Source organism: Sciurus carolinensis, chromosome 7 (genome assembly GCF_902686445.1).
Source record: "Sciurus carolinensis chromosome 7, mSciCar1.2, whole genome shotgun sequence".
Classification (NCBI taxonomy): Eukaryota; Metazoa; Chordata; class Mammalia; order Rodentia; family Sciuridae; genus Sciurus; species Sciurus carolinensis.
Window position 1 is genome coordinate 90,051,899 of NC_062219.1, and position 16,585 is coordinate 90,068,483.

A 16,585-nucleotide genomic window follows, 5' to 3' on the forward strand; every position below is an offset into this window, starting at 1 on the left:
CAGCCTTTACTGAGTCTCTTTGTTTTTATTTAGTTAATTTTTATTAATGTAGCTTTTTTTGGTTTCATTTTTTTTCTTTTTTTTTTTTTTGAGATGGGGTCTTGCTATCTGTTCAGGCTGGTCTCAAACTTATAGGCTCAAATGGTCCTCTTGCCTCAGCCTCCCAAGTAGCTGGGATTACAAGCATATACCACCACTCCTGGCTATCCCGAGTCTCTTTAAGAGTAAAGGTTCTGAGAGATGCCTGGGTGTCAGCATCAGCAGGGACTTTGTTAGGATCATCAAATCTCTGCATCACCCCAGACCTACAGGATCAGAAGCTCTGGGGGTGGGGCCTAGCATTCTGGTTTGACAGAATGATTCTGATCAGGTGATTCTGATCTGGCTAAGCAAATGGGTGTGGAAAAATCAGTCACCCATTTTCCTACTGAAAGGGATCACCTTGATAGGTCTACAGAAATCACAGCCAGTTTTCTTTGGCTAAAAGTAATTCTCCACTTTTTCAGCAGAGATTACTGTGAGCTAGTAACAGAACTCCCCTTTCAGAAATGAAAATGTCCATGTCACTTACTATGCTAGGAGACTCTGTCAACAGCTGCCTTTCTCAGCCTGGACTGCACATTGGAATCACCAGAGGAACTGTAAAAACTACTCATGCCTGGTCCTATTTCCAGAGATTCTGATTTAATTGGTCTGGGCACTGGGACTTTAAAATATTCCCCAGGTGATTTTAATGTGCAGCCAGGACTGAGAACCACTGAAAACACAGGTGAATTGTTTGGGAAGCTGTCTGGAAGGTCTCAGCCATGTTGAATTGTGGCAAGGCAGGACTGGTTTGACTAACGAAAGAGTCTCATTTGAAAGGAAGCAAAGCATATTTCTATGTTTGGAACCTGAAAAATGTCTCTAAGCACTCAATTCATTCATCAGGTATAACAGGATCTTGCAAGGTATTTGCCCCTAATTTTTTTAGTATTCTTGAAAATAATCTGAATTGATATAATTCTTTTTTCTAAGGAAATTTTTCTCCCCCTAGTCATCCATTCCTTTCTTGTCACTGGATTGATTTAAAGCAATACCTTCATTTAGTTTTATTTTGAAATTTGGGGTGGAGCAGGGAGGGGCAATCATATATGTATATATATGTGTATATGTATGTATGTATTAATCAGCACATATATTTGGAAATATATAATTATAAGTAACTGGACTTCGCCATTCTTGTCCCATCACATACATGAAAATATAGAAAATATATATAGTGTGTGTGTGTGTGTGTGTGTGTGTGTGTATGTATGTTTACTACCCAAAGGTTTGCAGCATAAATTTCCCCCAAGAAAAAAAATTCCACCATTTTTAAAAAATTAAAAATTTTAGCCAATTAGATTATTTCAGTATTGCCTTTTGACTCCCCCCACCCCCAATTAGTGAAGAAGGGATGGCAAAAGTCTTGTTCTATCATATAGTCACTTTGAGTCTTTTCCTAGAGAAATTGTTACATAAATAAGAAACTAGTCATATTATTAATGCTTTTATAACAATTCAGGCTCTGTCTTAGTTTGTTCTGCCAAAATACTCTGGAAAACAAGTGGAATGTTTACAATAGGAGCTTACAGAAATATGCCTCAAATCATTATCAAAGTTTGGATCAGTTGTGTAATTTTCCTTTGTTTTCCACTGACATGTTTTATATAATATTACACAAACATGTAGGGCTAAGGCCCATGCCTGATGTATATTTTATATGTGAACCTGAGCAGGATACGTGTCCTCAAACTGGCGTATGTTCGCTTTGCTTGGTATTATATTAATCCTTCATGCAATAAATATTAGTTTTAAACATTCACAGTTTGGATTAGTTTTAAGTCCCTTTGAGTAAGGCTGATCATTTTTAGATATTTTAGTGTGACGCAAACAGATGTGTCATTATGTAAATGAAGGTTAGAGAAAACACAAGTGACTAACACCATTTTTTTTAGTATTAATCTGTTCACAGAACACAGAGATAGAGCATCAATTATAGCTTGCCAGTAAATGAAATAAATAGCAATGAGAATTTTCACTCTGTTCATGATAAGCTGTTTTTCTGCTTAAAGTGTATTTTCCTTCATACCTGTTCTAAATCTTTTTTTGAAAGCTCTTTATGTGGGGCTGGGGAGATAGCTCAGTTGGTTGAGTGCTTGCCTTGCAAGCACAAGGCCCTGGGTTCAATGCCCAGCACACCCCCCCCCCCAAAAAAAAAGCTCTTTATGTGACTGAGTAGGCTAATAAAGGTGGACCTTTAGTTCCCTGAGCCAGTTTTTTTTATATCTCAAAGGAAAACATCAGGTTTGAAGAAGATGATGAACCCTTGCCGATAGCACCACCCAGGTTCTATTACCTGGGTGATGTGGTTTGCTGAGGAGCAGCAGTTGACAGTTGAGCTAACTTTCTTTTCTTTTTTTTTTTTTTAATTATTTTTTATTTTTACAGACTGTGTTTTGATTCATTGTACAAAAATGGGGTACATCTTTTCATTTCTATGGTTGTGCATGATGTAGATTCATACCATTCGTGTAATCATACATGTACTTGGGGTGATGATGTTTGTCTTATTCCACCATTTTTCATACCCACCCCTCTCATTTCCCTCTATATAATCTAAAGTTCCTCCATTCTTCTCTCACCCCGCCACCTCCCCACCCCCATTATATATCATCATTCACAGGGAAAACATTCGACCTTTGGTTTTTTGGTGGCTTATTTCACTTAGTATGATATTCTCTAATTCCATCCATTTATCTGCAATGCCATAATGTTATTTTTCTTTATGGCTGAATGGTATTGTGTATATATACCATAGTTTCTTTGTCCATTCATCTGTTGAAGGGCATCTAGGTTGATTCCACAATCTAGCTATGGTGATTTGAGCTGCTATAAACATTGATGTGGTTGTGTTACTGTAGTATGCTAATTTTAAGTCCTCTGGGCATAAACAAGGAGTGGGATAACTGAGTCAAAAGGTGGGTCCATTCCAAGTTTTCTGAGGATTCTCTACACTGCTTTCCAGAGTGGCTACACCAATTTGCAATTGCACCAGCAATGTAAAAGTGTGCCTTTCCCCCCACATCCACACCAACATCTATTATTTTTTGTGTTCTTGATAATAGCCATCCTAATTGGAGAAGGATGAAATCTTAGAGTTGTTTTAATTTGCATTTCTCTAATTACTAGGGATGTTGAACACTTTTTCACAGAGGGAAGACCTAAAGGCAGCATTGCAGGACAGCAGTCTTATTCCTTGCTAGCAACATTTTAAATTTGGTGCGGTTTCATGCAAGAATGTATAAAGAAGTTTAACTTTATTATCTAAGTGAAAGCTACATTTTAATTTCTAATCTTCAGAAAATGTGGCACATTTGGAGATTCTTTTTTCATCACCGACCTCCAGAGTTACAGTGATATGACAATTTAAATTGCTAAGTTAACAAGAATGTTTAAGCTGTTAGTTTTTAAGATGCTATTGATGATGGGCACCTAGCTCACATGAGTATAAGTTCAAGCAGAGTTCTGTATCTTTACCTTATAAGTTTAAATTATTGTAAAAATGTACTTTTTCATTATAAAAAATGTACATGGGGCATCCTTGACAAAAATTAAATTATGGTGACTATTTAAACATTCACTTGATAAGTTTTTTGATGTTTGACTAATGTGCAGATGATTGTAGATATCCTTCCTACTTTTCTTATTTACTTGACTTTGTCTTTTAAATTACGTCTGACTTGACTCAATATTGAATAGGGTTGAGCTGATAGGATGTTTGGAAAAGATGACTACAAAATTTGTAGCAAAGTGCCATTGCAACTTTTATTAGTGTAGTATAATATACTACTATACTAATGTGATATTAAATAATGCCTTTTACTAGGAACAGTAGAATCATTTAACTAAAGTATTAAGTAATTTCATTAATGAGGCCAAGTTATTGGCTTTGGTCTCTGCAGGAGCCTGGATAATTAATGTAACTTTATTCTGTTGGCTGCTGAATCCCAAGTTTAATCAACTGTCTTGTAAATGTCTTGCAAGTACACATGGTTGGTTGCAATCCAAATTATATTCCCTATAAATGAGTCAGTGGTGAAGACACTTGTGACAGCACACTTTAAATTTTTAAAGTTCATTAATTTATTTTTGGTAAGACTAAATTTACCTTGTTTGAAAATTTTTAAAAATGTATGAAGGGTAGTGAAGAATTTCTTTCTCACTTCTGCCTCGCATCTGTCTAGCTTCCTTTACCTTTTCCAATATGTAATCATTATTATTTTTTTAAAAATATTGTGTTAGTTGTTGATGGGCTTTTATTTTCATTCATTTATTTATATATGGTTCTGAGAATCAAAACACATGCCTCACACATACTAGGCAAGTGCTCCACCACCGATCCACAACCCCAGCCCCTGTAATCATTATTATTAGTTTCTTTCAAATTCTTATAAGCAATCATATGTAAGTTTATATGAACATGTATTTTTCCCTGAATCCCATTAAAAACAGAACCATATTGTCCTTTAGCAAGTAATCTGGACCTTGCTCTTTTTCCTGACAACATGTCTTGGAGATCGTTCCTAAGAGCTTCCTGGTTCTTCCTCACAGTTGCATACTATTTCATTCTGTGGACATATCATATATTTTACTATTTAATGGACATTTAGATTGTAATCTTCTTCTATTACAGCAAGGTTGCAATGAACAACAGTGTACATATTTCCTTTTTGTACATAATATCGCCATACCCTCTATCTCTACCTCTAATTCTGTCACTATTTCTAGGATTAATTTTTATAAGGAGAATTGCTGGTTAAAATGGAACTTCCATTTGTAATTTCAATAGTTATCATCAAATTGCCCTCCAAGGAGACTGCACCCATTTATACTCTCATCAGTGATGTATGATACTGTATTTTTCTATAGATGTGCTAAATATGTTTAACTTTGGAACTTTCATTGATCTTTTTCATTAAAAATAGTATCTTTGTTTTGTTTTTAAAATTTGCATTTGAGAGCAAATTCAGGGACTTTTTCATACATCTAGGAGTCATTTTTGTGTCCTATTAATGACCAGCCTACTCGTATATTTTGCTCACATTTTTTTTTTTTTTTTGGTTCCAGGGATTGAACACAGGGTTGCTTAATCACTGAGCCTCATCCCTAGCCCTTTTTAGTTTTTGTTTTGAGACACGGTATCTAAATTGCTGAGGGTTTCTCTGAATTGCTGAGGCTGGCTTTGAACTTGCGATCCTCTGCCTCAGCCTCCCAAGCCACTGGGATTACAGGTGTGCACTACCACACCTGATGCTCATTTTAAAAATGTGTTATTGGCTTTTATGTATTGATTTTTAGGGACTGTTCACATTTTGAATCATAATAGAAAGCCCAACTCAAATTTGAAGTTATGATTCTCCCTTTTTTCTTCTGGTTCTTAAATATTTGATCTATTTGTAATTTAGCTTGGAGTATGGTGTGAGATACAGAGGTATAGATGTAACTTTTTTTTTTCCAGTTGAGCACCCACTTTGCCCCACACTATTTATTGACTTGAAATTGTTCAACTTTTCCCCATTTTAAGATGCCACCTTTATTATAAAGCAAATTCCCTTATGTGTTTGGACTTTCTATTCTGCTCCACTAATCTGTTTATTTCTGGATCAGTACCACACCATTTCCATTGGTTTAATATTTGGTAGGATTAATTCCCTTTGTGTTGCTTTTCTTTGTGGTTTGTGGCTAATCTGGCTTATGTGTATTTTTCAACACAAACTTTAGAATCACCTTCTCTGTCTAAAAACATGCATTTGTATTTTTATTGGGATCCTGAGAAAATTCACCTCAGGGAGGACTGACAATGCTTTACCATGATGTCACTCCATTTAAGAACACTTTGTAGGTCTTTCTGAGTATCCTTCAGTAGTGTTCAATGTTTTTCATTATTGGACTTGCATATTTCTGATTCAGTTTATTTCTAGCTATATAATATTTCAATTGCTATTAGAAATGATATCCTTTTATTCCATGTCTTATAACTGGTTGTTTGTAGATGTGAAAATGACTGATTTCAATATTATAATTTTAATCCTTTTCATTTTACTGAATTCTTTTACTGTTTGTAGTAGTTTTTGAGTTGATTTTCTAGAACTTAAAATATAAACTCATATCCCATGAAAATAGGGATGATTATAACTCATCAGATGAAGTGATTTGTAGTAGTGATAGGTGAGCTTCCTTGCTCTTCTGATTCCCCTGGAGCTGCCTCCTATGTTTCCCAGGAAGCATTGTGCCGACTTTTGGGCGGAGACTGGTGTATATTTTCATGTTAAGGAAGTAGCCACTGATTCTTAATTTATTGAATGTTTTACCAAGAAAGTATGTTAAATTTTGTGAAATATTATTGCAATATCTATGCATAAGATCATTTGATATTTTCCCTTTAGATCTGTTAATATGATGAACTTGCATTTCGCCTTGCTCCAAATACCACAACCTAGTTTATTGTAACTTTGTGACATTTTGGCTTCTGAATTTTGGCTTTGCTTGAAGTTTAAAATATAGAAGTTTATTTTTATGGAAACATATAAGAATAATATTTCTTTAATGAAATGCAGGTGACTTGGGAGAAAAGGGGGAGCGTGGCCCTCCAGGAAGAGGCCCCAAAGGTTTGCCTGGAGCTACAGGTCTCCCAGGTAAGTGAGTTGTGTGGCAAGGTGAGGTGGGAAAATTGGTCACAAGTGTGCACTCTGAACTGAAATAAAAAAAAATGTGCTGCTTGACCACTTAAGAATATCAAGTGATTATGATGGCTAGTATAGATTTTTCAAGATCAGTTTTAATGAACAGTTAAATGATCTATAAGTTATGTCTGTATGCTTGTGAGAAAATAGATGTCAGGACTTGAAATATTTATTTCTTAAACAGATGCTTCAAGAAAAATAATGTCAAGGTCTAGCCATAATCCACTCATTATAAAAATCTGAATAAATAAAATCCTATCCATCTGTAGCTCAGGTGATAGTTTTAAAAATTATTATTATTATTATTGTGTGTGTGTGTGTGTGTGTGTGTGTGTGTGTGTGGTGGGAATCAAACTCAGGGCCTGGCATATGGTAGGCAAGCCCTCTACCACTGAGCTATGCCCTTAGCCCCTATTTTTAAATCTAAAAACTAGAGCAGTTGGAAAATTATCTCAAATTTTTATTTATTCTTGTTTTATAGGAAATAACTGAAAATTTATTTTAAAAACCCCCCTTTCAAACATCCAGACCTCCAAACATCCATATATCCCCCTTGATCTCCCTAAAAATAAGCCCACACATTCCTACCCATCACCACAAAGAGCCACACATAAGCCACATATCACAGCTGCAGGGACTGAGGCAACAGAGCAGTCTATGTGTGAGGAGACTGGTTTTCTCACTGAGCATCCTGTGTTCTTTTTATACACTGACTGCTCTGTTTTGCCAGGGTCTTGGCTGGAACAGACTCATCCACTGGGAAATGACTTGCACTCTCAACCATAGCTGCAGCACAGCAGGGCTGAAAGGCAGTTCAGTTCAAGACCAGGACTGATGTGCAGGCTCCCAGAAACCTCTCCTCTTCCAGCTAAAGCAATGGCTGAGGGAGGCTCCCACACCCCACCTGTCTGTTGTTGTAGAGGTGAGAGGGGTTGCACAGGAAAAAAAGTGAGGTGGTGCGTGCTTCCATAATGGATTTGGAAAACTTGGTTTAGGGAAATTTAGGAAAAGAAATCACCATTTTATAATTCTGCCAGAGGCTTACATACTTAATCATGGCTATAATTGTAGCCAAAAAACATCATTGCTTTCCAATTATCTATTTCATTGCTCCTGGGGATTGCTTTCTTATTAAATTTTTTTTAAAAAATATGAATACATTTGGAGATAGCTCAAACACTGCTTTTCTAAAACTGTGACTCATGGACCTGTCAAGATATATTCACAACTTAATATATTTCATGATTGGAAAAGGAAGCTTTAATGATCAGACAAGGAAAGAAAATCTGAAGGGAGATAAATAGAATCAAGGAAAAATTTTAATATGAGGAAAAGTCTGGATTCATTAACAGATGTTTAGAAGGGAGAAAAAGGAAATAGCATTTACTAAGAATGTTATTGTCCTGTACCGGTGATAGTGATAGAAGGGTTCAAAGCTGGTTAAATATCATTATCAAAACTTCCTTAATTATCTATGAATTTATAGGATCCTCTAATGATTTCTTCTCCAATTTTTGTTAATCAGTCACTTAAAAGTTCTTTAAAAATGGCTTTCACTAGTAAGATTTTCCTTTATTGAAAATATATTTTGATTTCTAGTGATTCCTACTTTCAAAAAATGTGTTGGTAAACCATATTTTAACTTTAAAAATTGAAGATCTAAGAACACCAGCTCTGTACTGCACTGCCTCAGAATGCCACCAGGGGGCACATATTTCCCGGTGTAGTAAACCACCCACCGTGGAGGGGCAGAGTCTGACTGGTGGGGTGAAGGGGTTGCTCCTCAGCCACTACTCAAATGGGGGGACCTCTACTATCATTTTGGCTACAGTGCTTTGTTGTTTAAAAATACCCATTTGCCATATGGTTTGTTTCTCACAGTCTGAAGTGTGCAAGGCAAGGATCTAAAGAAGGTGGCTCTGCAGCCAGCTCACCAGGTGTCTGCTCTGCTCTTTCACTTACTTCTGGTGACTTTACCTCTTAGTGCTTCAGTTTTGTTCTCTGAAAAATAGGAGTCATAGGCACAGTCCTCACAGAGCTATTTAGGAGGACACACAGACGTGACAAAACATGTAAAGCTCTTAGAACAGTGCTGGCACAAGGCACACTCTGCAAATCTAGTTGTTACCATTGTTGTCACTCCTCTTTTTATACTTAAGGAAATAGGGACTGAACAAAATGATGGTCTGACAGTCCAACAACCTGATTAGCTTGTCTTTGCCTCCCTGGCTACGTGACTTGGGTATGTTCCTGACACTTAGTGTCTTTCTTTCTATCCTCTCCTCTCCTATCTGCAATCCCTGGGCCATTAGATCCCCCACCCTTCTGTTTCTTACTAGAGCCCAGTTAATGTTAATGCTTGGTTGTGTTGTCTCAATAAGAGACACTCTCTGTGCCTACTACCACTGAACTTGCCTTCTTTCTTGGCACTCTGAGGATTTTAAGAAAAATATTTAAGAATAGATTCTGATTTCTTTGAGAATTCAAACTCACTGGGGAAAGGAATAAATTAAATGATGAACCTCATCTATGTGCATACCAGGAAGTAAATTACCAGGTAATTGTGAACTGAGATGTTTTTCTCATCTTGAATGAGCAGTTTATACTTGGCCTTGTGCTGGACCACACTAGTCTACAAGACTGTTCAGTTTTTTTTGTGAAAAGTCTGCAGTGAGGTAAGCATTGCTTGTGAATGTTTAATTAAAAAAACACTCCGTTTAGTCTTTGGCTTTGTAGTGGCCATTCATCCTATTTCCAGTGATTTCCACAATCATTTTAGATGATTTTGGGTTTTTCTGTAAACTAATTTCCACCAATTCTGTAAACATACTGCTTTGTACTACCAGAAAGCAGACTCAGAGTAAGAAATAGAACATTATAGCACATGTAGAAAGTTTAAATAACCAGTATATTAATCATAAGGTACCCAATTTAATGCTGAAAATGAATTGAAGTGTTTTGTTTGTTTGTTTGTTTGTTTGTTTGCCTGCACACAGTCCTTTTCATTCCATAGCTTTTATCCCCTACTAGGCTGCCTCTTTCCGACTGGTCCAGGCTTCCCGGCCGGTTGACCTCCACCAATGTAACATGGCTACCCTCTAGTGTTCACAGAGAGAATGACACACATAATTTTTAAAAAATCATGAAATGTTTGGCAAGGACATTTTTATAGGTCCTTGAGATTTCAGAATCATTAGGCATTAAGTGTGGCTAACACACCTGTGAGGCAGGCAAAGAGAGCATTTCAGATCCATACTTTCTCTTCTTAAGGGATGCAAAGTACCATAAGCATATTTTTAACACAGCTGCTGAACTGAACATTTATGCCAATTTGTGAACAGCTCCACTTCTTGAATGCCTTGAACTGTGACATGGTATCACCCTGAATGAGGCAAGCCCACAAGACGTTTAGAACTTCCTTGAGAGTAAGTGCCTTAGGTCAGGGCTCACCAGAAACTGACAATCTGTTATGTTAAGGCTGGGGTTTTTCCCCCACTTCTGACATTTTTACAGGATAAAACCTCATTAAAAGACCTTGAGTTTCTTAGGGTGGTAGTCTCTAAGAATCAGTCCTGACTCTTGGCTGTTGTGCCTCTATTTCCTAGTCAAACAAGACCCAATGAATTAAACAACAGCAACATCAACAACAACACACACACACACCCTCTACAGAGTTAGTAACTATCAATAGGTATGGAAATAGAGTTTTGTATAATAGTTTTAAAGGCGCTTTTTCTAACTCCTACTTTTCTAATTATGTACCTTTGGGCAGTTTTTAACCTTCTTAATTCAGTTTCCACTTGTGGAAAATGAGATCAGTGATGAGTGCATGTCATGGGAAAGGGGCTTGTTATAAAGTGGTGATGATAACATCATCCAGAGCTCCAAAGGGTAAACTGCTGCATTTCCAAAGGCAGAATCAGAGGTAGATAGGATGGCTTCCTCAACCTTTTCCTCAAAGGATGAACAGGACTTTGGTATAGACTCAGCATGTTAAAAAAACTTCTCCTGAGGAAAGTAAATGTGAAAATCTTAACAGGTTTCCTTTTGTCTTTTTTGTTTGTTTGTTTCTTTTTTGACACTGGGGATTGAATGCAGGGGTGCTTAACCCCTGAGTCACATCCCCAGTCCTTTTTGTTTTTTGTTTTGAGACAGGGTCACATTAAGTTGCATAGGGCCCCACCAGTTGCTGAGGCTGACCTCAAACTCCTCCACCTCAGTCTTCCATGTCACTGAGATTACAGGCATGTGCACCTGGCTTCCTCCTATTTTTTAATGTTTGAAGGGAATTTATTCTCATATATTCAATTTAAGGTTTTAGGCAGGGGGCTGGTTCTACAAATAAAATTTTGAATTAGTTGATAATAGTTAGAAATTGACAACTCTTTATTTCAAAACTTAGCTTCCTGACTTTTGTTGAAAATCATCGAAGTTCTGGCAACACTGGCTCCTATTTCTCAATGGCAGCTGTTAGCTGAATCAGAGCTGCTGCCAGCATCCACTTCCCAGTTCACCAAGCGCCTTATTCTCCCGCTTGTCTCCCCAATACTGATGTGGACTATTAGTAGCCATTTTTTATTAGACTTGTACTGTAACTTTTCTTCTAATAAATAGTTGGGGATTTCTTAATCAACACTAATTTCTTTATGACATTAGATATGAGCAAACTTTTCTGTAAAGAAATATTTTTTGGCTTTGAGTGCCAGGTTGTCTCTGTTGCAGTGACTCCAGTTTGCCTTATAATGCAAAAGTAGCCACAGACACTATGTAAACAAGTGACCATGGCTGTGTTCTAATAAAACCATTTAGAGAAATAAGATTTGACCCATGGTTTTCAACCTCTTCTTTGGGCAAGGTTATTTTCTACTCTTAATCTTGATTTGATTTGTTAAGGCAGAGCTGGTATGTCGCAATGGGGACATTCCTACTGATAAAGTGCATGAAAGCCACCTTTTATATTTAGTTATATCTGGTCTATCTTTTCAACCTTAAAAAAATGAACTTAACCTTTAACTACCTCAAGTGTCAGGGGGTCTGAATAGGCTCTGAGATAAAGGCGCAGTTGCAACAGCCTTATCGATCGAAGTGGTGGTTTAGAGAGTGGATTTCTCCCATTAGTGAAAAACACACCATCATCTGCTCCATCACAATATAATACAGTGGGATTAAAGCTTATGGGATAAATGAGGGGGAATAACTTATACCTCTGCTTAACTGCAGTCTTGAGATGCATAAATTTGAAGATACTTATTCTTCCTTTAAAAATTTTAATGTTTTTGCCCTATGTCATTCCTTTGTGTAGGTCTACCTGTAAGCATGTGAAGAATAATGAGATGTAATATGTACAATAGATACATAAAACAAGACCCCTTAACAAGACTGGGCTATTATAATAAATCCAACAAAAGACATGTAATAAGACCATTAAAATAGAAACAAAAGTGAAAACCACTGAGAAAAAAGGAAAGTAACTAAACCTAAGCAAATATGTAATTGAATGTGTGGATTTGTCCTTCTGCTTTTTGGCAGAATGGCCAAGTTAAGAAGGCTGAGATGCAATGAGAATCTCTACATTACTGTATTATCAGGGCACACACAGTTCATTTTACCTTGATTTCTTATCACTGCCTTTACAGTATCAGGATGAAAGCACCATTGGTATAATGGGAGAAATATTCAACAGAAATTTCTCCTTGTTATGGGGTATCATGGCCAAGGAGTGAGGCCTATATCACTTTTGAATATGACACAAGGAAGAAAAGTCTCCAGAGAACTTGCTATGTTCATGTTGGGGTAGGCAGATGAGAAAAGTACCCTGGACTTTTGTAGGGTGCCTGGCACAGTCTTCTAAAAGATGTTAATAATATCTTGATCATCATAGCAGTCCCTATGTAACAGATTCTTTCAGTCATGGAATTAAATTAGAAGGAAGGTGTTATCCCACCTTAGAGAGAAGAGACAGGGAGATTAGGAACTTGTTCATGGCCTTCTATTAAATGACAGAGCTAGAACTTAAAGCCATTTGTCTCCAAAAGCCTGAGTTTTTAACCACTGACCTCTGCTTCTCCCTGTCTGGATACTGATCACTGTGAGGAATGAGGGACACTGCTACCATAGCTCTCTTCAAGGGAGATACAATGTGAGCCCCACAGAGGCCTGACCTATTGTGATTTTAAATAGAAATTACATTGAAAAGGTAAAAAAGGATCAGGTGACATTGATTTTAATAATACTGATGGTCACTGACTTAAGATGGTTGTATTTGACTTTATGATGGTGAAAGTCATACACATTCAGTAGAAATTTCAAAGTTGAAATTTTGACTTTTCCTGGGGTAGTGGTATGTGGTATAATCCTTTCTCCTGATGCTGGGGAGAGGCAGGGAGAAGCAGCTCCCAGCCAGCCACGTGATGAGGAGGGGAAGCAACTGGTACTCTGGTGTACTATGTGGCTAAGCTATGATGTTTGGGGGGTTAGTGCATTTTCAACATAATCCCATTGTAAATTAAGGATTAGCTGTATAGTTTATTTAACTCATGGTGCAAGATATTATAATTTTATTATATAATAAATATAAAATTATTAATTAGATATTTTACAATTTTTTCACACAGTCTTAAAATCAAGGTGTGTTTTGTTCCGGCAGTTCATCTCAGTTTGGGCACATTTCAGTGCGCTATAGACACACGTGGCTGGAGGATACGATGTTGGACGGGGCAGCTCTGCTGATGGAATGTGGGTTCCATGTGTTGAGGTTTCTTTCTTTTAATTTCTGTGAAACCCAAGTCCAGTAGAGCAATTTCTTCATCATTCATTATCCATAATTTCCTAAATCATTTGTTAAACTCTTACCTGTGCACCACTGGGCCGTGTCTAGTGCCTTCCACTAGGATTCTCCTGTTCACATGTGCAATCTTTTGTGTTTCAGGTGACCCAGGCCCTGCCAGCTATGGGAGAAATGGCCGAGATGGTGAGCGAGGGCCTCCAGGGGTGGCAGGAATTCCTGGTGTGCCTGGCCCCCCAGGACCTCCCGGCCCTCCTGGTTTCTGTGAGCCAGCCTCCTGCACCCTGCAGGCTGGTCAGCGGGCGTTTAGCAAAGGACCTGATCAGTGAAAGACTTGGTGCTACTTGGCTGTCTGTGTAAATCTTGTCTGGTGAAAGAGCTTGGAGGAGAAACACTACCACCACCTTGGAGGATAATGTAGTACCTTCAACAAGATGCAGAAGTCCTGCTTGTCAATCAGATTTAGAACAATGGTGCTATTCAATAAGTTGTTTTCCCTTTCCCTTGGAGGGAAGGTAGGAGAGTTATCAGTAAAAGATGAAAAAAATTAAATTTAAATTCTATTTAAATAAATTTAAATCCTCTTCCCAGGTTCTTGACCTGTAGTGTGGTATACTTAAGTGACATATTGTGGGCCACTGTGCCAATAAACAGAAACAACTGTTTGGTTTACCTCAGTTGTATTAGTTATTTCATTTACTTAGTTCCCCAATTACTGATTCAGCTGTATAGTGGATTACTAGACTAGTTATGAAGAAACCCCACTACATTCAATAGAATTGGTGCTTAAAATCCCCATCAATGTGCTCCCTTGATAGTACAAGAAAGGGCTGTCACGGGGAACCATTTCCTTACAGCTTAAACTGGTTTTCATCTTCAGTCTTTTTGTTGGACTGTATGTACTGTACCCCAAACTCATCGTGGGGTTCTTCTGTGTGAAAACAAAGGAATTTTAATACCCTGACATTAGTTTTATTGATCAAATTATTTATTTCAAAGGTTTGAGGTAACATCTCTGCTTGTACCAAAGAAGAAATAAAGATGGTATCTTAATCTCTTGTATGTTTTCTTATAATCATATTCAGTGAAGTTACTGAGCTTATTAAAATTTTAAATTACTGGTATTTCTGCAGGCTTATGTGTATAACATTTGTGCTTTCTTTCTATACAGAGACATTTTAAGATCCCTTAAGGTTCCACAGAGGGTGTTATCCTGTGACAGACGGTGTGTGTGTGTGTGTGTGTGTGTGTGTGTGTGTGTGTGTGTGTTTTAGGTTATGTGTGTGGTGGGGGGAGAGCTTCATGGACTTCTTAGAAATTCTCAGGAAAAATGATCCCGCACCTCACAAAATGCACAGATCTTGCTCACATCCCACGTGGGCAAGGAAAAGGGTTCCTGTCAGAGGGATGGGCTGTCTGTGAAATAAAGCTTGAAATTTATATATCAGAAATTAAGAAAAAAGACAAGAATAACTTAAGAGCAGGGTGTGACCAGTTGAGCCATCCAGAAGGGTCTGACTGTAACAAAGAAAGGAGCCCCTGCTTGCTTTATTTATATAGGTACAGATCAAAAGGAACTGGTAGAAGCTTCTTTAAGAAAAACAAGATAGGGGCGAGGGTAAGCAGGCCATTTGGCTCTAGGGGGTCACTCCCATCTCCAGTGCTTGTACTCAAACCTGAGTGGTGAGCTAACACAGGATACCACATGACTCAGCATTCTCGAAGAGTGGATATCTGACTAAGTTCCTGAAGCCAGGCATTCCTAGTTAATGGCTCTAACTTTGCCCGGGTCTCATACCAGTCATGGATGGCTTCCCGCACACAAATGCACATGCATATACATTTTTGAACAGCATTTCAGAGATTTCATGGATTCCATTAAATCTAGTCTCATTTGGTCTCTAGGCTAAGAACCACTACCCTCAATTCTATGGTTTGTTAGCTCCTAATCAGAACTTCATTGCTATAAAAATGATGACTATTTCACCATTGCTTAAATTTTACAAAACGCCTCAGCTAAAGCAACTGCTGTATTCCTTTTATTTATTGAGACATGATATTTGCACAATTTTATGAGGTACATTAAAAAATACATGTATTGAATGTGTAATAATCAAATCAAGGTAATAAGCATTTCCACCTCTTGTGGAAAATTTTGTGTTGAAAAATTTGTATTCTTCTTTTCTAGTTATTTAGAAATATACTTTGTTTTAACCAAAAGTTACCCTACCATGCCAAAGAGCCAGAAGAATTCTTCTGCTCTAACTGTGTTTTGGTGTGCCTTATTGAGTCTCTTTCCATCCCCCTTCCTCCTGTCATTCACAGTCCCTGTGCACCACTCACCATTTCCCTTTTCCTACCTTAGTTTCCATAAATGAGTGAGAGCATGTGGTGTTTGTCTTTCTGTGTCTGGCTTGTTTCACAACATAATTACCTCCATGTTGCTGCAAATGACAGGATTTCATTATTTAATGGAGCACTAGTATTTTACTGCCTAAATATACCACATTTTCTTTATCCATTTGCTGAAGGACATCTGGATTGATTTTGTATTTTGGCTCTTAGGAACAGGGTTGCAGTAAACAAAGCAGTGCAAGTATCTTTTGGGCATAATGATTTTCTCCTTTGGATATGTACCCAGTGGTGGAACGGCTGGATCATATGATAGTTCTATGTTGACTTTTTTGGAGGAATCTCTATACTGTTTTCCATAATGGTTGTACAAATTTACATTTCCCACCAACAGTGTTTAAGAATTCCCTTTTCTCCTCATCCTTGCCAGTATTTGTTATATTTTGTCATTTTGATGATAGCCTTCTAACTGAAGTGAAATGAGATGGGCTCCTTTTGGTTTTGACTTGCTTTTTTATGATGATTAGTGAAATTGAGTATTTTCTCATGTACTTCTTGGCTATTTTTTAAATTCTTTTGAGAAGTATATGTTTAGTTATTAATACTCCATCTGCCCCTTTTGTGGTGCTGGATTTCAAATCCATGACTTTAAGCATACTGGGCAAGTGCTCTACCACTGAGC

General features: G+C 37.5%; 1 protein-coding gene across 1 annotated transcript in view; it reads left to right on the forward strand.

Moving 5' to 3' along the window:
• Col9a1 (collagen type IX alpha 1 chain) overlaps nt 1–14,567 on the forward strand; it is a 127,817-nt gene extending 113,250 nt beyond the window's left edge. Inside the window, exons 37-38 of the mRNA XM_047559349.1 lie at nt 6,642–6,719; nt 13,696–14,567. Of these exons, the coding sequence (XP_047415305.1) occupies nt 6,642–6,719; nt 13,696–13,880 (263 nt within the window). The 3' untranslated portion in view covers nt 13,881–14,567. The remainder of the gene's footprint in view (nt 1–6,641; nt 6,720–13,695) is intronic.
• Nucleotides 14,568–16,585: the final 2,018 nt, after the last annotated feature.